Source organism: Biomphalaria glabrata, chromosome 8 (genome assembly GCF_947242115.1).
Source record: "Biomphalaria glabrata chromosome 8, xgBioGlab47.1, whole genome shotgun sequence".
Taxonomy (NCBI): domain Eukaryota; kingdom Metazoa; phylum Mollusca; class Gastropoda; family Planorbidae; genus Biomphalaria; species Biomphalaria glabrata.
This window is the reverse complement of record NC_074718.1, coordinates 19,179,470-19,206,832: the sequence shown is the minus strand read 5'-3', so window position 1 is coordinate 19,206,832 and position 27,363 is coordinate 19,179,470. Positions and strand designations below refer to the sequence as shown.

The following is a 27,363-nucleotide window of genomic DNA, read 5'->3' as shown; positions in this document are numbered from 1 at the left end:
CAATAAAAAAAAAAAAAGATCTCTATGACATATGCTAGGTGTAGCTTTAAATTAGTTTTTCACTCTTTAACTCACAACAGTTAGAAATTTGTTTTAAAAATGTTTTGATGAATTTGCAAAAATTCAATACAAGTGAAGTAGGGGGTCTACCGAAAGCAAGAAAAAATGGCAAGGGGTCTACGAGACAAAAAGTTTGGGAACCACTGATCTAGATTCTATATAAAGTTAGCTAAGTAAGCAGCACTGGTAGGTTGCTAATTGAAAAAGGGGCTGTACTCTTATTTCTTTTCCAGTAAATTCTTAAAATGGCTAGCGAAATTTGTGGGTAAGAATCATAAGATCTAGTCTAGATCTAGATTTAGTTGTGTAAAATTTTGCTTCACAAGATTTTAAGAGTCTTTAGATCTACATTTAAACCTAGATCTACTCTAGATCTAGATCTATAATCTATATATTATTATCAGTCGTATCAGTCAATATAATAATAAGTAATCATAAGTGACATTCATATTATATTTTATTATAATTAAATTATTTAAATCTATATAATAATTATATATTTATAATAAAATTAGTGAATTACTGAATTACTCAATTAGTCTAAGGCTATAGTCTTAACTATAGTCTATATAGAATCTAGTATTACACTTCAGATTTTATTAGCAATTTAGAATCATTTAGAAATGATCTATCATCTAGACTAGTCAAATGATCTAGATCTAAATCTAGTCTAGTTAAAGTTAAATCTACTCTTATTATGACTTATTAATATATATTTAATAAGTTATTATAATTTACTCTAGTAATTACTTAAACTTAAATTAGTTTTTAGATCTAGACTACTACTAGATTACTAGATCTAGATCTATCAATTCATAGTATCATCTACCCGCAATAACAATATGATTATGAATATCTATAATCTACCACGGACGACAGTCCACAGCACAGTGTCATCAATTATCATGTCAATCATGACTATTCAGAGGCTGAGTATTCATGACATTATTGATATTAATTATAGACTCAATACGACTATATATATATTTTTATATTATAGATTAGATAATAACATGGAAAGAAAAAGTGTGTAATACTGAGATCTTCGCTAGAATGGGCCTTCCCAGCATCTTTACTGTCCTCAGGCAACGCCGCATGCGCTGGCTCGGATATGTTCGCCGGATGGAGGACAATCGCATCCCAAAAATCATTCTGTATGGGCAACTTGCGTTTGGCTCAAGAAAAACTGGTCGCCCCCACTTCAGTTACATTGATGTGATAAAAAGGGATTTAAAATCAGTGAACATTGATACTGACCATTGGGAAGACATAGCCTTAGACCGCACTAGTTCGCACTTAAGTTGGAGAGAGACGGTGACCAAGAAAGCTATAGAAAGTGAGAAAACATGGGCCTCGATTCTTGAAGAAAAGCGTGCCACATGGAAAATGGCCAGCTCCTCTACCACCAAAGTGAAAGCCGACTTGACATGCAATATTTGTGGACAGGAGTGTCTCTCCAAAATAGGGCTCCACAGTCATATGAAAAGGTGTTCGAGATGAACCATAGTCGTTTCACGACTGAAGGAGGCCAATGATGATGATGACATAGATTAGCTCCAGATCGATGTCTGTTTAAAGGGCTAGACATCGATATGGAAAAGCCGCGTAATTGCCGTAATGCGTAATTTAGATCTACTAGATCTAGACCTGAAATCTAAATTTTAAAGTAGATCTAAATACTAATATACTTCAGATGATGGATTAACATTATATCTAGATCTGGTAAAGTATACCAGTATAGATATATTAAACTATATATATTAGATCTAGATCGATGTCCGTTTAAAAGGCTAGACATCGATATGGTAGAGCCGCGTAATACGGGTAATCATAATGCGGTGCGTGCATCTTAATAGCATTTCCACACTAGAAAACTATAGAATTACGACAGATAATAAAGCATTAAAGATAACTATTATAATATTAAAGATCTATTGGAAACAAATGGTTCTATGTTAGAACTGGTGAAAATGCACGTTTTATAGATGCTCTCACATTGAAATTGCCCGGGAAAATGAACAAAGAATAAATTAATTGGATTCAAATGACCCTGAATCTCTGAGACGGACATCCAGGCAGGCACTTAAAAAATATGTTTTTGCTAAAAAAAAAAGAAAAACCCACTACTTTAAAAACCCAAAGATATCTAAAACATGTTTAAGGGACTTAAAAAACGTGTTTTTTATATAGAAATCGGTGGTATTATATTTTTTGGAAATATTCTTTTCTAGCCTTTAATTAAGACAGACAACGCCAAGGTAATGTTTTTATTTGATTTAAGACAAAGTAATGTTATTTTTTCATTTTCTTGTGTAACAATATTTGCAACATTCATTTTTAAGCGTAAATATGCTACATTTACATTTAATAATATTCAAAAATATGTTTCTTACCTTTTCAAAGAAGAACACATAGAAGCTAAAAGTAAATTATGTCTGTCAGAATTTTTATACTTTGTAATACTCTCGAATGCACAAACTCATAATAAAAATGAATTTAAAACATTTATTGATATGACAGCTTACACAAACATTGCTCTACCCAAAACAATAAACAAATACATCACAGGTAGTAGCTTTACAGAAAAAATGAAGGATGAACCTCAAAATTGCATTTTTTAGTGCAAATCTGTTTTCCGCCATATGTGAATGTCATATATATTGACAGAACGTATATATTATATAATTATGCATATAATTATATAATACTAGATTGAGTTTTTTACTACTACTACTACAACTACTACTACTACTACTGGTTTAAACTTTAGTACATTAGTACAGTTTAGTAATTAACAACGATAGTTTATATTAGGGGTGCACTGGATAGTCGCTCCGGCTTCTGCAGAATATCCGGCATTTTTTACTATCCGGTGCTATTCGGCTCTGGTCGGATATCACTACCGGATAGTAAACTGGATAGTAAAAAATACAGCTATTTAATATGCATAAAGTGGACCTCCTTCCATTAATGTCTGTTGTAGAATGTATTAATGTTTTTATTAAAACAAAATAATGTGCTTAAAAATAGAGCCAAACATCGTTTATTATAAAGACAAGGCGTGTTAATAACTTAATATAAATAGAAATGAAACTTTACATCATAAATGTTCTTTAAATACAGAGCAGCAATGGCTGGCACTTTTTTCAATTTGTCTTGACCTTTGAGTAGGTTAGTTAACATGTTAAAATGCTACATTCCTTGACTACGTCATGCTGACCAGACGTCTGTCTAGCTGTGCGGGTATATCTCCAAAGGTAGAGATGAACAACTCCCACCCCTTTTATTTGTTTAGTCCATCCCATTGAGTTTTTTTTATAGGCAGGTGACCACAAGTTAAATACGATGGACGTAGGTTTAATGTCAGCGTATTGACACTCTCTAGAGGTCACACCTTTCGAGGGAACTGAGTTTGTTTATTTAGTAGTTAATCTTTATTAGGGGGGCTGGACTACAAGAGCCACACTTCTAAGGTAACTAGGTATGTTTCCAGATGAACAACTCCCTACCCCTTTTATTTGTTTCTTTCATCACATTGAGTTCATTGATTGACAGGTGACCCCAAGTCAGATACGATGGACGTAAGCACTCTCTAGAGGTCACACGAGGGAACTATGTTTGTTTACTTAGTAGTTAATCTTAATTGGGGGGGGGTGTAGACTGGACTTCAAGCCAAACATCTACACGGGTATCCGGACAAAGAGTTTGCTTATTTGGAGAAAAATCTTAATCACGTGGTTGGGCTAGAGGCCACACCTTTTCAAGTGTGCAGAGTTACTTGAACATAAATCTCAATTAGTAAGCTGGACTAAAGATCACACGCAACTAAACGAGTGACCTTTAGCTACACAGAACACAAACCGCGAGATTATATAGCCCAGTAAGCCAGTAACTAATTATTTTGTAGAAGACAGGACCAGGGCTATCTTTAAATGGAGAGCTAAACACCTCCTACTCTTTATTTTATTTCTTTGGTCCTTGACACCCAATTTATTGATAGACATTGACCATTTTTAAGCCAGAATGAAAAAAACACAATGTGCTAACAAAGGATATTACACTGTCAATAAATATTATGGTTAAATAATTTTTCTAACGTGTTAACTTGAATATTACTCCTGCAGTTAAGTGTCTTGATTTGATAACAATATTCTTAATAATTAGTGACAGTCAATTAACTCCTTGTTATTACTATTTTTTTTTACTTAAGGTTCGTACTTAGCCACTGTGTATCAGGCCAGGACGACTTTTACACACCTGACATCCATAGACTTACTATCGTTCCCTTTAGTAACAGTTACTGAAACCACGAATAAAATCAGTAATAATTAAGGAAGATGTTTCTAACATACGTTCTTTGCATTTAATGTTTCTTACGTACGTTCTTTGCACAATAAAATAAAACAAAGAGGTGCATGTTTGTGTGTGTGTATTTTTGCCTTGAATTAAAACCTTTAGAAAGAAAGCTAATTTCATTGTTTAATTCTTTTGACTTAATAAATAACAGAAAACCTTACAGTATATTTTAAAATCGCATAAAATAAATTGAACAATAGTACCGCAGTTAGATCTAGCAAGCGAAAAAACAATATGCTGGAGCATAAAAAAAAAACAACAATCCTTGACCTCTAACTAGTGGACGGGTATAATTTATCTATATGCTTGACTGACAATGCCAATGTGTTATCTTTTTTGACTGACACCCAACTCTATTGCGTGCGTATGCTCAAGGAAAAAAACAATGCTTGATGGTTAACACTAACAACTATACACACTACACTAGGACTACATGTGTAGGCTCATTAGGTATATCTGACCAGGTTGTTGGTCTGAAATTCATGAGCACATACATCCGACAAGGCAGATGCACTTTACTCATGAGAGATTTACATTAGTAACTATTTAAATATATACTAACATTATTTACAATTGATCTTCCTACACACATCCTTTACAGTTAGTGGCATCGTACATACACACAGACACACTCATGCTATACAGATTTTTAGAAATACTGTTAAGCTTGAATAAATCAATCAGTAACAGAGTTTAAAACAATAACGTATATAAAAGGAAAAAAAATAAAACCAACCAATATAGGTATGTTATTTAACAGTTCGTAAAATGTTCAGCAACACAAGCTATTAACAAGACACTTAGGTATCCGGTTCGGCCCAGGCCGAATATCAAATGTTACTATTCGGTCATATCCGGCTCCGGCCGGATATCAAAAAGTACTATCCCGTGCACCCCTAGTTTATATAACAAAGGTTTAGATTCTAAGTTTAATGATTCAACTGCATTGAGCTGGTGTATTTACGTCTCTAGGCAGCCCTGGCAAACATGATCATACCCATAATAATAAATACTAGATCAGTGCACCTAAGTTATGTGAAATTATACAACATGGAACCACTAGCGGATCCAGAACTTCGGACTGGGGGGGGGGGGGGCGATTTTTTTCCAAACCCTAACCCTAACGCCCAGTAAACCCTAACCCTACGCATAAACGTGCGTACAGCACACACACACACATACATATATATATATATATATATATATATATATATATATATATATATATATATTTATATATATATATATTATATATATATATATATATATATATATATATATATATATATAGGAGAATAAAAAAAGCAGCATTTCTCAACCTTCGGCGAAAAACAAAACAACTGGGGCAGCGCTATAAGGTTCTCTTGTGGAGTTCGGGGCGAAGCCCTGATGCCAAAAGCGTTTTCTTGCTTTTTCCACTACAAAAACATATTCTCCTGACATCTACAGCTCATTATTCATCAATGGAGTTGGGGGCGAAGCCCCGACGCCATAAGCGTTTTCTTGCATTCTTCATTGCAGAAACGCATTCTCCTGACAAGTACAGCTCATTATCAATGGAGTTCCCGACGCCATAAGCGTTTTCTTGCATTCTTCATTGCAGAAAGGCATTCTCCTGACATCTAAAACTCATTCTTCATAAATGGAGTTCGCCCCGACGCCATAAGCGTTTTCTTGCATTCTTCATTGCAGAAACGCATTCTCCTGACATCTACAACTCATTATTCATAAATGGAGTTCGGGGCAAAGCCCTGACGCCATAAGCGTTTTCTTGCATTCTTCATTGCAGAAACGCATTCTCCTGACATCTAAAACTCATTCTTCATAAATGGAGTTCGGGGGGAAGCCCCGACGCCATAAGCGTTTTCTTGCATTCTTCATTGCAGAAACGCATTCTCCTGACCAAAAGCTCATTATTCATACTATTAAAAAAGGAGCTTTCGAATAATGTTGTACTTGAAAAATATTCTAATATGAATTTATAGGCCCATAATACATTGCAAATAAAACCGATTTGTTCCTTGAAAAGATAGGATACCCCACGTATTTAGATTTTTGCTTTGAGGATCCCCGCCGAAAAAAAAAACTTATTCGATAAATAGTATTAAAGAAAACTGTAGTGTAAATTGTGAGTTATAGTTCCAAAATTTTTAGCTAGAAAAATATCAGATTGAGTAAAGGTTGGAAAAAGGCGACTATAAAAACATTATTTGAGTTTAGAACTCATCTCAATCATGACTCTTATACTGAAAAATTTTGTTTGAATTCTAACTTTTCCAATGCAAAGTCTTTCTTAAAATAATTATGATAAATTCATGTGAAATTACAAAAAACTGTCTGGAAATGGGAATGGCGGTAGAGTGAAAACGATTAATCCTCGCTCCTTTAATAATTTCTGCTAAAGATTGCATTTGGCATTAAAGAATAGGGGTGGGGCGACTCGATATAAGAATTTAATTAATAGTATATATAAATTATATTAATGACAGATTTTTTAAATTTTGTAATTTCTTAACTATAATACAAAAAGAAAAAGTATTGATTAGTCAGATGGGGGAAATACGATTGCATGTATCGCCCCTCCCACCTGGTACAACCCTTTTTCATTTAAATTTACTAATGATACAATTTGAGATTAGAGTGTGGTATGACATAATATACAATGGGTCACATGTCAATACGTAGTTTATATTATATAGATATTCAACTAATTTTATTCACAAATTATGATTCTCCACAAAAATAGGACGGCCCCCCCAGCACTCAGAGGGCTAGAGTGGGGAGGGCAGTACATGCAATCGTCCCCCCCCTCACCCCACCGAATCGGCCAAAATACCAGAAAGGGAGCGACATAATATAAAATTTATATATTAATTCAAGTTCAACTAATTTTGTTCACAAACTAGGATTTCTCCATAAAAACGGACTGCCCCAACCCACTCGAAAAGTTTAGGTGGGAAGGGCAGTAGAGGTATTCGTCCCCCCCCTCCCCCCAAATCGCAAACAGGGAACGACATAATAAAAAGATCGGTTAAAATATCAATAACAAGTTTTAATGATATAGATATTTAATTGATTTTGTTAGCAAGCTGTGATTTCTACAAATAAATTTGACCGCCCCCCCCCCCCCCCCCCACTCGAAAGTGTAAAGGGGGGGCGGGATTGATACCATCGCCCCCTCCTGACCCCACCAAATCAGCCAACATACTAGAGGGGGGGGCGAAATAATTTAAAATTAGGTTGAAATATAAATAATTAGTATATATCTTTAACATAATTAATAAATTCGTATATAAATCGTATGAATTCTATACTAAAGTTCGGCCGAGTGGGGGGGGGGGGGGTCGCGCCTACCCCCCCCCCCCCCCCCCCCCCTTGGATCCGCCAGTGCATGGAACTAGTTAACAGACAAGCCGCAAGCACACTTTAATCACAGTGCAAACAGTCCAATCTGGGCTCGCGATGCCCACAACTGGGCACAACCTAGCCAATGCCATGAATAATGGCTAAGTAGGGTCCATGCAACTACAGATTAGGCTTGACTTCAGTCCCAAGCTTGAGTACCTAAACAAAAAAATATGCATTCCTTGTGACCGCAATTCACATAATGGTAATTACAACGACTTTAGAGCTATGCAATAACGAAGAAATTATAATAAAATAATCTAACTTACCCAATACTGGGGAAAAAACAACAAACAGAAAACTTCAGCCAAGAATCTGCTACCCAAGCAAAACAAAAAAGAAGCAATGATGCCATGCCAATATGGCGCATCCTTAGTAACAGCTTACAAACTATTATGGTACACAAAAGAAACACACCTAGCAAAGAAACAACTCCATATGCGCATGACAGTTACATCTAACTAGATCTAGACATAAGAGAGAGCTGATGAGTTATTCTAAGATTTCTAGATCAAGCATTTTTTATTGTTTATTAATTTATAGTATAAAAAAACTAGATTTAGAATAATTATCTAGATTTAGATCTAGATCTATTATTTTTATCTTATATTCAATGTAACAAATAGATCTACTTTGAGCTACATTTATGATAATGGAATTTAAAGGAACCATGTCCACTTTATACATATTAATAGAATTGTAGGTACTACTATGTACTTTTTAGTATCTGACCAACTATTCTGCAGTCTTATTCGGCTGGAGTGGAATATGGCAGGATAGTGAAAAAGGGCTGAATATTTGGCTGGAGCCAGAGCTACTCCTTATTTTTATCAATGCCTCTTTACTTTGATGGATAGGGTAGAAATAAGTACCCTGACTAAATAGCGTGGACAAAATAGCGCCTACAAAATTGCGCAGAAAAAATATATTTCAGTCATTTTGAAAGAAATACTTTAGATATCGTAAAATATGAATAGAGCCAATTTTTTGTTTTGTTTTAATGTTTTCATTATTTTTCAGTCATTTTGTAGGAAACACTTTAGATATCTTAAAACATAAATATGCCAACAGTAAGCAAAAATTATAATAAGCTAAAAAGAATAATTTCAAAATATATTATTTATTTACATTCAAAAGTGTATTTTGAAAACAGGCTAAGATACTTGTCAGATTTTTACACACTCACACAAACTTTCTCTGACGATCAATATAGTTGTCCTCCCAATAGTCATACAAATTCCCTACAACATTTGGCCGACCATTATTTAATTCCTCAATTGCAGTATTTACATCGGCAGGTGGAACGAATGAAACAGCATTCTGACAAACATGCGTACATATTTTATCTTCCCAGTATGTAGCTGCAATTTTTTTCAAGACAATGCCAGGATGTGGAGCTATCAGAATTAAGTCTATGTCTGTACCTGTAGCCTACATAGGCTGCTATTTCTATGCCTTTTTGTGATAAAAATGTTTCCATGACGTTGGCTACTTCAAAGATTCTAGCAAGTTATGCATTTTAAACATTGGTGAAAAAAGGGGAATGATATAAAATTTAAAGTACTCTCATTCTCTGCATATATGGCATACTTTTAGATCTATTAATATTGAAAAAGATAAAGAATCAACAAAAATGCTGCCCAGGACATTAAACTACTTATAATCCTGTACTTTCATACACATCATGTACAAGTCAGCGTTATTTTGTCAAGACATTTCGCGCTATTTTGTCGGTGCTATTTTGTCGACTCACTGCAGAAATACCAGGGTAGTATGACACTCCCCCATTTTTCATATTGCTTACACATTTAGTTTTGTATTCCTATACAAGACCATAGTTCTACTTGGCAACCAAGGGCTCTGGTTTGAAAGCTTCCTTTTTTGACCTCATACTAAAAATAAAGGTACTCAGGGTGCTTAGGCTTATATATTTGGCTTCAGGTTTGAAAGGGGAACACTTCTATCTTGCACCCGTTGCTATGTATTAAACCTTATGAATGTGTATTTGGGGGTACTCTAGAAGGTTCATGATTCTGGAAATGTCACCACATCAAACACAATCTCTTTTTGAGTGTCCATGTTTTTTTATGCAATGTGTTTTCTTTAATTTTTAAATCGAAAATAAATGTAATCAATAAATTCTTAGTTACTAAATACAACAAAACACACTTTTAAAAAAAAAATATATAAGTAGAAAATGAAAAAAAAAAATTACCCTTCCCAATTAAATATAATTAGTATTAAGTATGTTTTTCACTGCCATTGCTAAATTGATTAAAAACATTACCATACCAAAATTTTAAAATATCACAGCAACATGGGTAGGGCAAATAGTCCTTTCTTTACTTATCCACATGGTAGTTCAGCTCATATTTGACCTGAAAATGCTTTGAAATGAAAGATTTAGAAATAATTAAAACATTTTTTAAATACATAGTGTTTGATGTGCTTTATATCCATAGTTGTTTCACGATTGAAGGAGGCTATATTGATCTATAAATGATTTAGAATTAAATCTATATTATAATTATATATTTATAGATCTCTGACATCTCTCTTATATTTACTATAGAATATATAGTATATATTAGTAGGCCTATAGATCTGATATATATTAAAATTAATTATATATAGTACATATCTACAATCTTGTATTCTACTTTTTAAGTCTTTTACTAGATCTAGATAAATTGTCTTCATAGATTCTAAGGTTATTTTAATGTAGGAGTTTCAGTTTGCAAATTTTAATTTACAGGGGAAATTTTAATCACAATATCTTTTTGTTTTCTTCAGCAAAGGAAATGAAGAATATGTCAATGAAAATTATGATAAAGCTGTTGAGGTAATATTTTAAGCTATTTCTCTGTATGACATAATTGAAAAAATTGTATACTGGCTAAAACCATAAGGCAGGCAACCCAAAAAGCAGACACTGAATGCGATGGATTAATGATGTAGAGGCAGATCTACAACAGCTTGGTGTCTGGGCATGGAGATGAAAGGCTCAGGAGAGATCTGAAGGAGGGCTCTGCTGAGGCTGACCAGAGCCCTCCATGGGCTGTAGCGCCACTGGGATAGATGGATGAACATAATTTCCAAACAGAATCATTGAATCGTTTCCAAAGTTTAAGCGTGCTGGTTTATTCTACAATTTGATATTAGACTTGATTATGTTGGTTTACAGTTCAAGTTTCCCTTAAAAAGAAATCTAGACCTATATTATCTGTTTTCATCAGATCATACAAAATATTTTTTGGTTGTATTTTTTTTTAATTGTAAAAAGAAAACTGAATCTTAGCCTCCTCTGCAGTCAGTTTCAAAAGAACAAAAATTATGTGCCACTGACAGTTTCACAATATACTTTATTAATACCCAGTTTTAATGCACAACCCTAGAATTAGAATTGGACCAAGTTACCATCTGTTTGGTAGCTGTTTGCCCATTTGGATTGTCTAATGTGATAGATGTAAAACATTTCTTTTGAAATTTTACAAATATAATTAGAATACAAACATTGGAATCAAGAGTAACAAAAAAAAAACTTTAAATAATGGTATTCTATTTACTTAGACTAAAAACTCAAAATATCTATGTGTAATAGTAAATAAGTAGTTGTCATGGAATCCCCATATTGATGAAATTATGAAAAAAAAAAAAAAGCATTAGGATTTATTAAAAGAAATTTTTGCAAATTAAACAGGAATATAAACTAAAATTTAGCCTTTGTTAAGCAAATATTAGAGGATGCATCCTCTGTTTGGGATACCTCAACTCAAGAAAACATAAAGAAACTAAACAGATGCAAAATAGCAGTGAGATTTATAACAAACAAATATTCCAATTTGAAGATTAACACCATTAGTAAAATCACTAAATGTAGAGACACATCAAAACAGAAGATTAAAAAATAAAGTAGCAATAACACATAAATCCCTGAACTATAATTAATTTAGAAATATAAAAACTAAACCGAATAAAATACTCAGAAAGACACAGAGATAAAGGCACATTTCTTATTCCATATGCAAGGACAAATTTGTACTTCTTCCCTAGTGCCTTTAGAGCATGGAATGGTTGCCTGAATCAGCCGGAAAAACTAATGACTTTGCAGAGTTTAATTTACTGATTAACGTTCATTACTAGATTGACACATTGAAATGCCTAGGACATAATTATCTTCTCATTTGAAGTAACATCTGTAATTGATGAGATAAGAGAGAATTTGCAACTAGTAGAATGATCCCTTATAACCTCTGAGGAAATGGCAAGGGAAGAGACTAAATGGAACTTTAAGGAAAGCTTTACATTTTAAGGAAGAACTAGTTTTAAAAGATGTGTTGCAATCCATTCAGTTTTAATTATGCACATCAAGGCTTCTTGAAAGACTTCACTGCAGAAGTAGATCAGAGACTTCTTGATGGTTATTCTGTCCTGGCCTTGTCCTCCTGAACAAGGATACTAAATAATTTAAATATTATTTTATAACAGAAATGATACAAGATATGTATTACAATGTCTATAACATATACATTTGTTTGTAAAATGTTTATAAAATGTTTTACATGTTTCGGATATTCCTTCAGAGTTGAAGCTAATTTACTTCCTAGTCCAAACCTCCTGCAGGACGATAGGAGCTAGGGTTTGAACCCAGGACTATCAAATAAGTCCGATGAACAGTCCAGCATTTAAGCTGCGTGACCAGACAGCCAGCCAGCCATTTTAGATTTAAGAAAAAATAAAATAGCAATAAGGATATTTTAAGAATTCAATCTTAAGCATAAGATTAATGGTGAAATTCATGAATAAACTAAAACATAGTTTTATTAGATACATTTAATATTACTTTTTTCTTGTAGCTTTATACAGAAGCTTTGAACTTGGATGACAAGAGAGATGACATTTATTGCCATCGTGCACAGGCTTATTTGCAACTTAAAAAGTATTCAGGTCGGCTTAATTTTTGTTAGTCTTAATTTAGAATTCTTTTTGGGCCTTTTATAAATTGTAAATAAAGCACCTTCAATTTTTTAAATCATCATTTCTTCACTTTGCCTTATTATATGTACATTATGTTTTATTATAACAGTAATTATTTCTTGATTGCATTGCCTCTTGATCAAAACAGATGCTGTGCTGGACTGTGAGAAAGCCTTAGAAATCAATGAGCATAACAGCAAAGCTTATTTAAAGAAAGGGTAAATAAATTGCTTAAACTGTTTATGTGATATGTAGGCTTTGGTTCTATAGCATAGTTTTGTTTTATCTGTAATTATATAAATAGCAGTTTAGTTATGTATTGAAATCTTTGTGTCTGTATCATTGTCATATAAAAGAATGCTTTCAGTTGCCCTACATTATTGTGACAGTCTTTTTTTTTTGTTTTCAGATCAGCATTGTATGAGCTACAAGAATTTCAAAAAGCACTTGCAGTTTTCCAGGAAGGCCAAAAAAGATTTGGTAAGAGCAAACATCAATGTAAAACAAGTCGTACACACAGTTCATTTTTATATCATTCTTTCAATTCTTGTTTTTAAATCCTTGCAGGATAGTTCTAACTATAGTTTTACAAAAAACTTAGTAACAATATAGAAAGTAATTACTTCTTACTAGTATTAGTTTTAAGCAAGGTTTTCTCACAGCCTATATATAGGCCAATTGTTGCATGCTTAGACACAAGCAAAAGTGGGTGTGGATTAGACACAGGAGTTCTAATGGGTGTGGCTTAGACACAAAGACTCAAATGGGTGTGGCTTAGTCACATGGACTCAAATGGGTGTGGCTTAGTCACAGGGACTCAAATGGGTATGGCTTAGACACATGAGCTCAAGTGGGTGTGGCTTCTTGTAAAAAAAGAACAGAAATGTGGGAACTTCCAGAATTGCACATCAGGTTAACTGGATGATTGTGTTCAATAATCAAAATATGTCAACAAGCACGCTGGGAGTTTGTGGAAACTTCTAAGAACATGTTCAGTAGAAATAGCTGATTCAAGAAAGACAAATATAAACAATATTAAATGAAAACAATTAAAATGCTGGACTTTTTCTACTTTAACATATATATTGTTTATTGCTTCAAATCATCATACTCTGCACAACTACTATTGCTATTATTTATTATAGTACCCTCGCTTGGTTGAATGATTTGGGAGAGATATTTATCCAAACTCATTTTGGAAACTGTCACAGTCAAAATAATTAACTTATTGAACTTTATTGTATTTTAGTGAATTTTATTAATAAAGAGCATGAAAATGTAAATAGTGAACATGAGTAAGTAAGGTGCTATGAGAGATTAAGAGTTTTAGTTAGTTTCAAGAATATAGTCAAGAGTAGTTAGTTGGAGAATTTTAGTTGAACTGTCTACAGGTGTTAGTTAGAAGAAGTCAAGTAAAGTCGGTTGAAATAGTAAGTCAAGTTACAAGTTTTTGTTTGTAAGTTGAAGTTATTTTATGTGAACTCAAGTAGTGGACTTAAGTGTGATATGACCTCATTTTATTACGTTCTACTAGCAGTCATTTTAATTGACATTTTGGCAAGTAGATCTTGTAAGTGTTGTCAGTATTGTAATGCTTCTTATGAAGGACAAGCCTACAAGAAATATGTCTTAAGAGCTTCCTACAAAATTAATTTAATGATGTTCATCAATATTATCACTTACAAAAATATAATTTGTTTAATGATGAAAATGATCGAGGGATCCGGAAACTACTACCAATCTAAAGAGTAGCTTTTATGTTTTCTTAGTTCTAAATGTCATTGTACATGATGATTTGAATAGAAATTGCATTGCCCTACTGTCTAGAAAAACTGCAGCTCAAGTCGTGTCAGTTTACATTGAACTTATATATAAAACTATTGGCCTATTATTGGCTTGGAATAAAGTGTAACTTCTCAAATGCTTTTGTTCAGACATTTAATATTTACAGTTAGTTTATTCATTATGGCTTTAGAAGGAAACAGATGATACAAAATCTCTAGGTTATAGGATGAAACTGACTTTTTAACATTGGCACACTTTTCACTTATAGACTTAAACATATTCTAAAGAAGGACCAAAAAAAAAAAGTTGGAGCAAAGTCTAAATGTAAATCTGAAATTTTAAAAAATGTTGGGATTTATATTGTTACGAATCTCACTATCCAGGCTCTCTGCAAACTGCACCATACACCACCAACTTAAAGAACTTGACAAGTCAGGGCTCCAAAATAACGTAAAGGTTTAATGTCCATAAATAACAGCCAATACTGTACAATTGGCAGCACGTAGAACAGTACAAATAGCTCTGCGATAACAAATATCTCTCCGATAACACAGTTCCGCCGTATCAAGTCTTGCACTGGCCTCTTCGTCTCGTTCCGGGCTTGCACTGGGTTCAACAGTTCGGGACTGACTTCACACACTTGGGCTCGTTGTGTCGGACTCGATCACAGACCAAGATCAAGACGCCGTTCGTCTCAACTGTACTTGACAGTACTCCGCACTGAACCGTCGTAATGCTCCGTACAGAACCACACCGTTGAACTGTGCTGTAGTCGACCGTGTTCTGAACTCCTGTCGTGAACCCGCTTTCTGAACCGTCTTGACTGCGTCACCTCCGCTCTTATATAGGGTCCCTACTGGCCTTCTAGAACCGGACAGAACGCCGCTCGACGTTTCTAGGTGGTCAGATGACTACAACTCTCGTGACGCCCCTGAGCTCTGTTCACGTCGGCGATCCTTCCCGAACTCTCTTGTTGACACTCGTCTCAGCCGATCGTCGTAACTCGTCACGGTTGACCGCTCGTCAAGCGCTGGCCTGGGGCGATTTGCGTCGGCTGACTACACACACACCACTACCCCCATCTGTGCCACCACCAGGTTTATAACAATATATATTGTAATAATTTACCTGCAAAGTAAAATATTGCACTGTTTATTAGACCTATTTATACTAAGCTATCTAAACTAGGAGGGGGTGCGGTGGATCAGTGGTTATGCACTTGGCTTCTGAACCCAGGGTCCTGGAATTTTTAGGGCACCCCTGAGTCTACCCACCTCTATTGGGTACCTGACTTTAGTTGGTTCCAATCCCTAAGGGCAGAGTTGTTTTTGGTGAAGGCCTAAAGGTAGCACAAAAAGCCTTCTCTATGATACCCCCTTCCTCCAATGGCCCATATTGAAGCTAAATTCATAACTCTTTGATCATATTATAAGCATGAAATTTGCACTATAAAATGGGTATTCACGATTTAAGTATTAAAGTGCAATTCATAAATATTAGTTGTTTTAAATTTGTTCTTTAACGATGTAGATCTAAAAAAATTGAATTCAATTTCTCATCCAAAATCTACTAACATATTTTTTTCTATCTTTATTTTATTTTCACTGTTGGAAATGTGTATGAGAATTTTCATTTTGGTTCCATTTAATAAGTACCACTCTTACAAACACTTCAGTAGATTGATTTGTTAGGGAAGAAAAAAATGAAATTAAATTTGTCAAAGTCTGTTTATGGTTATTATATTTCGCATGATTTGTAAATTGTTTACATTTATTGCAGATAACCGTGTAGGTGGCATTTACTTTGGTAAAAAGGCTAATAGAGCCTACATTAAGATGGTGTGCACATTTTTAATTAGGCCTATTGATTTATTAAAATGTATTCATGTTTGAAAGAAATGTTTTATTGTACTGCAGTAAGCTAGTGCCGTAAATGGTATCAAGTTTTTTTTTCCTTTTTTTGCTGTCAGTCTAGTGACATTAGTGGTGTCAAGTTTTTTTCCTTTGAGGTAATTCAGAATTCTTTCAGTCATAAAAAGATGTCTAGCCAAAATTAATTTTACTATAATGAAACATGTTTAAACCAATTTAATGGTCGACCTCAAGTTTTCGCAATGTGGTCAATGAGTTGAGAATTTTTTCTCTTTTATATTCATATACCTTGAATTTTAAAGAAAATCGTTAGTGGCATTTCTGAAAAAAAAAAATATATGCATATGAGAATTGCTCGGTTAAGAGTATAGGATTCAAGATAATCAAAGTTATACTCTTCATTTCATATCCTGAATTCCAGTGTTTAATTTTGAGTACGTTTTGCATTCAGTTTGAAACAATAGCTTATTGTGTCATCTGCCATATATCTGTGACACTAACTGAAAGATGCTGAAATTTTTTTTTTCTGAGGACAACGGCTGGTCAAGGTGTTGTGTGGCCAGCACAAGACCAAAATTAATTGGATTTAAACAAAGAATATAAATATATGACAGTGATTTTCTTTACACAGAATATGCTACTTATAAAAGTTGTAAAAGAGACTAACAAATGCATGACTTGTATTCCAATTTCAAATCCTGAAAATGTCAGTTGTTACAGCATTCCTCTTTTAGGAGTTCCAGTGGGGTTGAAAATGAAAACAAAATAGAAAAAATACAGTAATTTTGTGTGAATGCAAACTGTTGAAATATGTTTAAACAAAGGAAAAATACATACTTAATGAAGGCATAGTATAGTGTTTACAGTAATTTACCCAGTAAGACAAAAATGAAGGCAGCAAAAGCTAGTTACTTGTTGGTTTCTACTTTATCACTAAGATGAATGACCTGTAAGTCTATTTCTGATGCACATTGTTGTTCATTATACTGAAGGGCTGTTTGGACAGCTATTAGTCCATCACCATCTAATATTTGAGGAGCTTGAAATGGATTGAAATAGAAATCAACTGGTGGGTAAAGCTAGTTTTCTATCAGTTCAAATATTTCAGAATGTGATAATTTCATCATTTGATTTCTTTTTTCTTGCAGTTACTGATGGAAACTTTGAATTGTGGATTTCAAAATGTCAAGAGGAACTGCACAAATCAGGTTGCAATGCTTGTATTATTTTGAATAATTTCAAGAAGATACTAGGATACAAATTCTGAGTTATTTAGAAACTACATAGACTGTGATAACTTAGGAAGTGCTACTGTTGAAAGGCATAGATGAGGAAAAAGAAAATGTAAAAAAAAACTTGATTTTAAGCAGACAGTTAAAGGTGTAGCTAAATTTATGCAAGATAGACATAAGTAGCTATGAAACTTTTAAATTTTGCATTGACAAAAAATTCATTGACATAAAGAGAGGCTAATTTAAAGAAATATTGGTTAAGTAAAGTTTGTTTTTAAAACATAACATTGCTAAAATAAATGATCTTGCTGTCTTTTTATAAATATACATTCAAACATTATGGGACTTGGTGACTCAATAGAATGTTATCCTTTCACAAATGTAGGAGAATTCACACCCAAAGCATACGATTTTTAAAATCATTTTGCTAACTAATTATGGGAGACATTTAATTGTAAATAAACAATAGTCTCCTAAAATTGCTGTTCCAGCTTTGCAAAGACAGGACTCTGGGAACAGCAGTGGTGAAATATATTTAAAATCTTTATTTGTATTGTCGTTATAAAATGATCAGCTATTTCTAAATAAACAATACAGTGCCATCAATCAAAGAAGTCAAAATAAATGGATGAGCTCTAGATTCTAATGATTTATTTTGACCAATAGATTTGTTCTTTAACCTGAAATAAAAGAAAATGAATTAAATCTTTACTTCTATAATTTTGAAGAAATGTTTCTGACACTTTATTTAATATTAATTATTTTTGTTTTATAGAGAAAACAAAAACAGATGCTGTTTGTGAATCAGGTCATCATAAAGAGAAAACACTAAGTCCAAATAGTGTTTCAGTGGAGTCACCAAAAGTCAAGTAAAAATTAGATTATAATTTCCCTTCTACATGAATAATTATATATATATTTTTTTTAATTTTTAAGTCGATCAAACATAAAAAGTAATCACTGACATAAAAAAACAACAAAGGTAGATAATTTAGTTATTTAAACCAGAGCTACTGCTCATTCATTTATTTATGTATCAAGAGATCTCATCAACTGTCATATTGATTCAAATGAAATTTTGTACACACATTCCTTTTGGGGCTTGCTAAGATACAGTTTTGACAGATTTGTAAAATTCACAAAAAAATGCAAGCTATCTATTAAACCTTTGTATTTTATTTTCTATATATAAAGCATTAATACTAATATCACAAAAAAATTGACTTCTGTATTTTTTAAAGCAAATTTTCTATCTTTTCACTAATTCAACTTCTATTTAAGTTACCTGCCTTGCATCATGTGCTACTATATTCTATAACACTTTCTCTACATCATCATCAACACCTAGACATAAATTTAGAGCCCACATAATTATCAGTGTAAATGTGAGTGATTAATTCACAGACCTGTTGGATTATCAAATTTCAGATATGGGAGTTGATGGTTATTTTATATAATTATGTGTTCTATAATTCATACATGGAATGTGGGGGCAGTGGGGCATTCAAAAAGAGTTAAATAAATAATTACAATTAATAAAACCTTATTGATATTTTTTTTTTTTTAGAAAACACAATGCCAAATTAAGTTAGTTAAGTTAAGGGGCGGGGGAGAGATTTAATTAGGCTTTTGGAAATGCAATTTTTTTCCTTAAGGCCTAAAGGTGTCCTGTGTCTAATATGGTGCATTGCTTGTTTTAGGATTGAAGAATGCAAAATAAAAGTGTATGGGGAGGGGAGGCAATCCATTGGGAGATGGGGAACAAAAGAGTTAAGGGGCATCACTTTTATCAAAAAAGGGCCAACAATTGTGAAAGCAGGGGTGGGGAAGGCTTCGTGCCTAATGTCAATATAATAAATAAATAAAACAATATGAAATATTTCAATATTACATTGAGAAGCTGAAGAACAGTCAGAGATTGTAGGGCAAACTTTTTTTTTTGTTGTGGGGAAAAGTAGGGGGATTGTCAAGTCAAAGCACTCCCCATTCCTCTGAGACCAAGAGTAATAGAAGCAACATGTGGTCTGTATGTCACACAGGAGCCTGCAAAGTGGCCAACATGAAATAATGGTTCAGAATGAAACACTGCAAGTCAGTATGTCTAATTTGACATTATTATTTAAAAGATTAAGAAAGATTCTAAATTAAAAGCATGACCTTAGTTAACTTTTTTTTTTTAATGAAAGCGGAACATTGGTAATCCCGCCCGAACAGTCCAAACCGGGCTTAGGTTACTCCCTTCTTAAAGACTCTTTCCCCAATACATACACACACATATACTTATTGATTCCACACTTAAGCCTTACTTACAGACATTTATTGCCCACCAGTTAAATATCTTGAAGTGTCTCTACCTTGTCTCCTCTAGAACTACCTTAACAAACACTGGAAAGTCTTTCATGAAAAGTGCTCTGTTATTCCAAGGACAGAAAGTTTATTGTTTTAAATAGAAGTATTAATAATGAGTCAAAGCTTTGGCTTATATAAATATACTATTATTACACATTGATTTTTCCCAAGGTAAATAATATTTATTTTGGCCAGCACCTCAACTTCCAATAAAATTGCTTGTAATTTAACCCTTCCCCCAACATACGTTTTAGCCTGTGATTGAATTGGAACAGCCTGTGCTCACTCTCTGTCTCTCTCTCTCTCTGCTTTTTCCTTTTTTTCTCTCTCCTGTGTGTGTTTATCTCTCTCAAGAACCCCCTTTTGTTTGTAATTTTTATTTTTCACCCTGCACTTTTTTTTTTCCGGAATTCTTTTTTTTTTTTTTTTTTTTTACTAGCCCACACATTTTCTTGGTCTTTTGAGTTCTAGTATTTTGATGCTCATGATTCAATGTGTTAAAATAGTGAATCCTTAAATAGAATGGCCTTATTCTAATGCTTCCCACTTTTACATCTTTACATGAATTCTATGATCACTTTCAAATTATCAATTAGCCTCCCAGTTCCTGCATACTGACTATTATCAGCTATTTAAATAGTTTATAGGAAATATATTGGCTATTTTGGCACTTCAAATGGAATGACCTGCATTACAGGACTGACTGACTACCTGCACCACAAAAAAAAAATAGAAAAATTCCTTCATTAATTTTATTTTGTTTGTGTAACTTTGAGCACATAAACTCACATATTCATGCAGTGATTTTGTATTTTGGGGAAAAGGAATTATCAGATTGTTTTTTATGAAGTGTTAACAATTACACCCCAAAAGTTATTTAGTGCTTAAAAAATGGAAGGTAGTATATTTTGTGCTAAATATTTGTATTTAAGCTTTATGTATAGACTGTGGCCATTTTGAGAAAATACAAAAAAAAAATACAAAGGTTTAATAAATAGAAAGCTTCCAATATTCCATTAGTCTCTTTCATGAAACAAGACATAATCTCAGATATAGTTGTCACTCAAAACTAATTCTAGGTCAACAATATAGCAATTCATAGAACTCATTACTGCATATTTTCTCTTTCTATCGACTTAATTAAATATATTGCTACTCGAATTAATCAAGGTAAGAACAATTTTTTTTTTAGATAGATGAGACAAGAGGAAATAAGTTTGCACATTTTATGTTAATTGGTCATGTTTAGGTTTTAAAAACAGTACTTATAAAAATCCATCACCTGTATTGTTTTTGCAAAAGCTTCTTTTAGTCTTCTCTTCTGATAGCAAACCCTTTTTGTTTCCAAAAATTAACTATGTAAACTGCTTCTAGACACATGTGAACTTAATGAGCAGAACTTTATGTGGTAGATCAGCATATTAATAGCTGATGTTGACATGGAGCAAACAAATGATTCTAATGTCTAATATGTAATATATTGTGTTCTTTGGAATCACTTATTTTATAGGTATGACTGGTATCAAACTCATACCCATGTGGTGATTACTGTTCTTTTGAAGAATATTACAAAAGAAAACCTCACTGTGGAATCTGAGAGCAGAAAGGTATTTACATAAATGTAGCCTAAACACTAGCTTATAAGTTTTTTTGTGTGTTTTTTTTTAATTATATAAAAATGATTGAAATCATTCATTGAGTTACTTAGATCTTGTTATTCTTCTTGTATTTAGAGTTGTTATTTTATTCTTTTTTTTATACAACTGGCTGCAACAATTTTTTAACTTTTGTTTTTAGAAAATTTGAAAGGTTTTCACTCTAAAATGTTATTCTTGTCAAAGTTGGTGGTAATTGCTTGGCAACCTAACTGAGATTGAATCCTGCTTGAGTTTAGGATTTTCAATTATTCAGCTGAAATAAGCATTTGATTTTTGTCAGGGAAAGTAAATCTGGTTGGTGCTTGTCCTGGCCACTTGACATTAACATCGGCACAAGCTTTAAAACCTCATGTCAAAACAGACCATTAATATGAGCGCTCAAAGAAAACTTCAGTCAAACCTTGTATATTGATCTCATTGTTCCCTAAGCAGTTGTTTGAAATGACCATAGAAAGCTCTTTATCTACCATGATATTATAACCTAGCTCCCTAATTGTTCTGCATTAATTAGCGGTAATTCTATTTTGTTTGGAAATGGTTTATTTCCTTTATCTCTATTAGACATCTTATAGAGTTGAAGACAGAAAATTTATGTAATCTTCTGAGTAGATATCAAATCTGGAGTGCCATAAGGTTAAATGAGTTTATTTTAAAAAAAAATAATTGTGTACTGTTTTTATAAAAACTAAATTCATTGATTGTTGACAGTTGAAAGTAGTGATAAAAGAACCAGCTGCAACTTTGGAATTGTTATTGGCACACCAGATTGATCCTCATCAAACATCATTTAAGATACTGTCAACTAAGGTAATACAATTTGAATACTATCTTTAATGTTATGATCATCCAAAAACAAAACTCAAGATTCTTAAAGTGAATGAATGTGAAAAGTATGTACTAGATTGTTACTCTGTTGTTGTTTTTTTTTAATATATTTTAATAATAAGTAGTTTAGAATCTTTTTTTGTATTTTTGCATTGTGTTGATTTCAAGACTGTAAATTAAATATCCTTTGCAAATTCATAAAGACATTATTTCACAATATTTTGTGAAATCAGCTATAACCACTTGTGAAGTATTTGTTTTCCTTATGTTTCTACAAAGCTTATATTAACTCACTATGTCTATCTATCTGTCTGTCTGGTAAAATGTTTTTTTTTACACATTGTTTCTCCTACAAAAAATCTTGGATCAAGTTGAAATTTTGCACAAATATTTCTTTTACCTGACAAAACAAGAATCATTTTAAAAAGATAGCCAATGAGTTAATTAATTAAGGATAACTAATTATTTTGTTTGGTATTGTACAAGGGAAAGAGATTTTGTTTGATAGATGTTGGATTAGTCCCCTCTATATTTTTTGTGTAGAGAATTAGGTCATTGCTTAAAAGTTTGAAACTAACAATAGATAGCTAAGAAACTTTCTATTTTCATGGTTAATGTATTGGCTTGAGGAGGCTTGAGTTCACATTCAAGTTGTTAGTTTTTTTTATGAAATACATTTAAAACGTTATCACAGTAACCTTCACCCAGAAACCTCCTGCCTTCTTCCTGCTCGTGCATGAAATTGCACCAAACAAAAACAATTGGTAAAGAATATTTCTAATCGCACAGATTTATTATTGTTAGTCTAGATGTATTACAAATTTAATTACATGTCTGATCCACACTAATTGATACAGTTACACTTAATAGAAGCTATGATTTTAAAAAGTATTTTATATATTTTTTTTCTCTTTATTTCTCCCCAACAGATTGAAATCAAATTAAAAAAGTGTGAAGGGATACTTTGGTCTAAATTAGAAGGACAGCCAGATAGTGAAGATAGAATTTGTCCTGCTGCCTCAGGCAAGCATTTTATTCTTCACTTATAGATTTGTAATGTTAGTTTTGTTTAACCTGTAGTCAATTTTAAGGGGAAATAATGATCTCCTCTTTTTTTTCTCTTCATTTCTTCACCTTCTTTTCGTCTATTTTGTCATTAAAAAATTCTCTAAAGGCTAGTCATTTAAAAAGCAGTGAAACTTGATGTTTTATAGGGTTATTTGAAAACTTGTTGCATTGAAATGTAACAAATGAGTTTTTTTGTTCTTCACTTGATTATGATGCAGGTTGAAGAAAGGAGATACTGTGACTATACATAAAATGATCAATTCAACTTCAGTTACTTATACTGTATTGTAGGATATAATCAAACACAATAGCTTCTCCTAGTACAATGGTACAGTCATGAAAGTGTAACTATTGAAAGAATTGATTATTGAACAGATTGCTTGACCAATTAAAACTCTGAATCCATTTGTTCTTTTTTTCACTTTTTATATAACTAGTAAGCCCATGCTTCCAGAAACCATGAGAAAACACATTTTCTGGATTATTTTAGTTTGTTTTTTTTAATTACTGTTCCCTTTTCTCTAAGCTTGGTGAGTAATTGACATCATGTTTAATAGTAAACTAACTCTTTGGAAATTTCTGCAGTAAGCACCTTCTGTGTCCCTTTGTGACTTTCTCATTTTGTATTGTGACTTGTCTAGAAAGGTTAAGAGTGTATAAGTAAAAACAAAACTTTGGGTTTGGACCTATTTATCATGTACTCTAGAAGTAGTAACCTAAGGTCTTGTTCATGTTGAATACTATTGTACAATGTATATGGAACCAATTGAACTGATTCTCTTTAGCTCCAGTGGCGGAAGGAGTTCCTGCCTATCCATCCTCCTCACTGAGTCACAGAGACTGGGACAAGATAGCTCAACAGGTGACAGAAGAAGAGAAAGATGAGAAACTTGAAGGGGATGCAGCGCTGAATCAGTTCTTCCAGAAAATCTATGCAGATGCTTCTGATGAGACAAAAAGAGCAATGATGAAATCTTTTGTAAGTTTGATACATTTAAATCTAACATTTGTGTCAAGATACAAAAAGCAGAGCATTTCATTTTGTGGCCATTCTTTAGAACAAAGTAGAGCATTTCATTTTGTGGCCATTCTTTAGAACAAAGTAGAGCATTTCATTTTGTGGCCATTCTTTAGAACAAAGTAGAGCATTTCATTTTGTGGCCATTCTTTAGAACAAAGTAGAGCATTTCATTTTGTGGCCATTCTTTAGAACAAAGTAGAGCATTTCATTTTGTGGCCATTCTTTAGAACAGAAATCTTATTTTACAGTGCCACATGTGAAAGGAAAATGTTTTCATATTTGTTATTCATTGCAAAAAAAAAAGTTCTTAGTTCCACCATTTGTAAGAACTGATTCATTGGTTTTCAATATATCAATATGAAAAAAAAAATCCTAAAATGAGTGCATTCCACAAAAAATGTTTAGGTTAGCAACAAAGTAAAGATTGTAAAAAAAAAATAATTTTTAAACTTGAAATATTTTATCTAATTAATTTATTAGTTCTTCTTATTTTCTTTTTAGATAGTATCTAAAAGAAAAGGTTCAATGACTTAACTTTTTTTTAAAATGAACTTTTATTTACTTTTATTTAGACTGAATCTGGTGGTACTGTACTTAGTACAAACTGGTCAGAGGTTGGATCAAAAAAAGTGGATGTCAAGCCTCCTGATGGCATGGAGTTTAAAAAATGGGAATACTGAAAAACCAATAGATAAATTTAATCATATTTTTTGATGAATGAATCTTTAAAATTACATTTTTAATATAAATTGAATTGGCAATAAATATGTGCATTTTAATTTTAACATGAGTATATTGTCATTTTCTTGTCCTTGAATTAGAGTTATATGCATTTTTCAATAGTTTTAGAGATATTTTTTTTAAAACAATAGCTTGAAAAAGTAAAATACAAAAAACTAGGTGTCTTCAATTATTTCTTGCTATTTTCTTTTTAAGTTAAAAAACAAACGCAATATGTTATAGAAATATGTAAAAAAAAATTTTTTTTAATTTTTAAGTCATTGTCGCATAATGTTAAGTCCTATATATTTTTCTAAAAGGTTTTACTCTTATCGACATTTGCCATTTCTTTGGATACATTAGCTACTTGAAGAGAGGGAAACTGCTGTGTGGTTGACATCATTCCGATCAGAGCTAATGCCTAGGCATTCATCTCATTTCTAGTAGATATCCATAGTCACTTCACAACCCAAGGAGGGCATCATATATATATTAAATTATATGTTAAATTGTGTTAATTCATATTTTCTCCAAAATAATTTTAAATTTTTTCATTGTCCTATTATTTCCCTGGACCACACTTTGGATGCCTAAACTGTTCTGGTTTGCAGCTTGAATGAAATCGTTTTGTAGGTGTCAAGAATATTCATGAAACTTTCTACTTTATCAAAAATACATTTCAACAAAATGGAAGCAAAAGGAATTGGTTAATGAGATGCTATTAAGAAATGAAAGGACATTCAACTGGGTGAGATGCTTAGGAGGAAAAGAAACATAAATGCTAGGGGCAGACCACCAGGAGTGCCCAAACAACAACACTTCAAGGACATGAAGTCAAGACAGTAACATTATGTAACAGTCTAGAAGCATGTTTAGTAAAAACATGAATTTTAATGATTAACATTTAGTTTCTACTGACCACACAATGAACTTAAGGGAACTGGTCGCAGAGGTATGTCACAGATCTGCTGCTCAGCCTTGGCCCGTTAATTCCTTTAGTGATTTTTAACGCCCCGCCCCCCCCCCCCCCCCGGGTGACTCGAAATTTCTTATATTAATTTATTACTATTTTAATAGGCTTACTAATAGGTCGTTCAAGATGAACCATAGTTGCTGTCCGACTGAAGGATGCCAACTAACAACTGGTCGGTCACTACTGACACAATTCCTGTCCTGAACAATACAACGAAAGCGCGTGTTATCTCGTTTCACCTTTACGTTCGAGATGGTCAAAATATTAAAAGTCTTTTTTTTTTTTTTACAAAAAAACAAAAACAAACTTGCATTGCTTACCAGAGAGCCTCAGTATCCGCATATGAATTTGAAAGAAAACACAAGTGACACGTAACATAAAGCAGCTATTGCACTAAGTTTATTTTTAGATTGAATATTTGCAGCGCAAGGTCATGGTTGTATGTTGTTGACAAGTTTATTTAAAACGACGTTTTTTTCGTAAGCTCTAAAAATAGTTTGGGGGATGCTAGAAGGGGCAATAAGAAGTATTTAAAGACTTGGAGATTCAGTTTTCGAGAGAGATCTGCGACTAGAGTCAATGAATTTAAATTGAATTGTATTGTACATTTATGTTGTGTGTATATTATTAAAAAACACTACAAGATTCATAATAAAAGCTTTGTATTCATTTTAAGAAGATTTCAGTTTTGAGTTTATACTTTACAGTAGTATCTCCGACATCACGATATTGCTTGAGAAGTCTGATATTGTCTAATAGTGAATGCGATACAAAATTAGAACATCAGAAACTCATTGTCTAATCAACACAATTACATCGTAACAATCAGCCTCAAAAGTATATTGTCAACAAACTCTCTTTGTTACCGTGTAGTTGTATCATTAATATATTATCTGCATCAAACCGTGTTCTTATCTTGACATTTCTAAACTTTCCGTCATTGTAGTAGTTTTGCAATGACAAGGTTAGGATTAAGTCCTAAAACATCATCTGTTACTTGGCCTTTGCCTAATAACCAAATCTTCTTCCAGTCAATGTATTACAGAAAAAAAATATTGTGTAG

At 32.7% G+C, this 27,363-nt stretch overlaps 1 protein-coding gene across 1 annotated transcript; it reads left to right on the top strand.

The window, feature by feature from the left end:
* The first annotated feature begins 224 nt into the window (after positions 1-224).
* LOC106053508 (protein SGT1 homolog) lies at positions 225-25,392 on the top strand. Its single transcript, XM_013209071.2, has 12 exons — positions 225-325; positions 10,615-10,663; positions 12,678-12,768; positions 12,947-13,016; positions 13,208-13,278; positions 17,603-17,662; positions 18,462-18,555; positions 21,546-21,642; positions 22,402-22,500; positions 23,448-23,541; positions 24,372-24,565; positions 25,180-25,392. The coding sequence occupies exons 1-12, from the start codon at positions 306-308 to the stop codon at positions 25,285-25,287; spliced, it is 1,047 nt and encodes a 348-aa protein (XP_013064525.1). The 5' UTR covers positions 225-305; the 3' UTR covers positions 25,288-25,392.
* Positions 25,393-27,363: the final 1,971 nt, after the last annotated feature.

What these genes read in the sequence shown, in the direction of transcription:
- LOC106053508 (XM_013209071.2), top strand. Translation starts at nt 306, where the DNA reads ATGGCTAGCGAAATTTGTGG. An exon ending in ATGGCTAGCGAAATTTGTGG is followed by an intron (nt 326 to 10,614) that starts GTAAGAATCATA and finishes TGTTTTCTTCAG; the next exon opens with CAAAGGAAATGAAGAATATG. An exon ending in GGAAGGCCAAAAAAGATTTG is followed by an intron (nt 13,279 to 17,602) that starts GTAAGAGCAAAC and finishes TTTTTCTTGCAG; the next exon opens with TTACTGATGGAAACTTTGAA.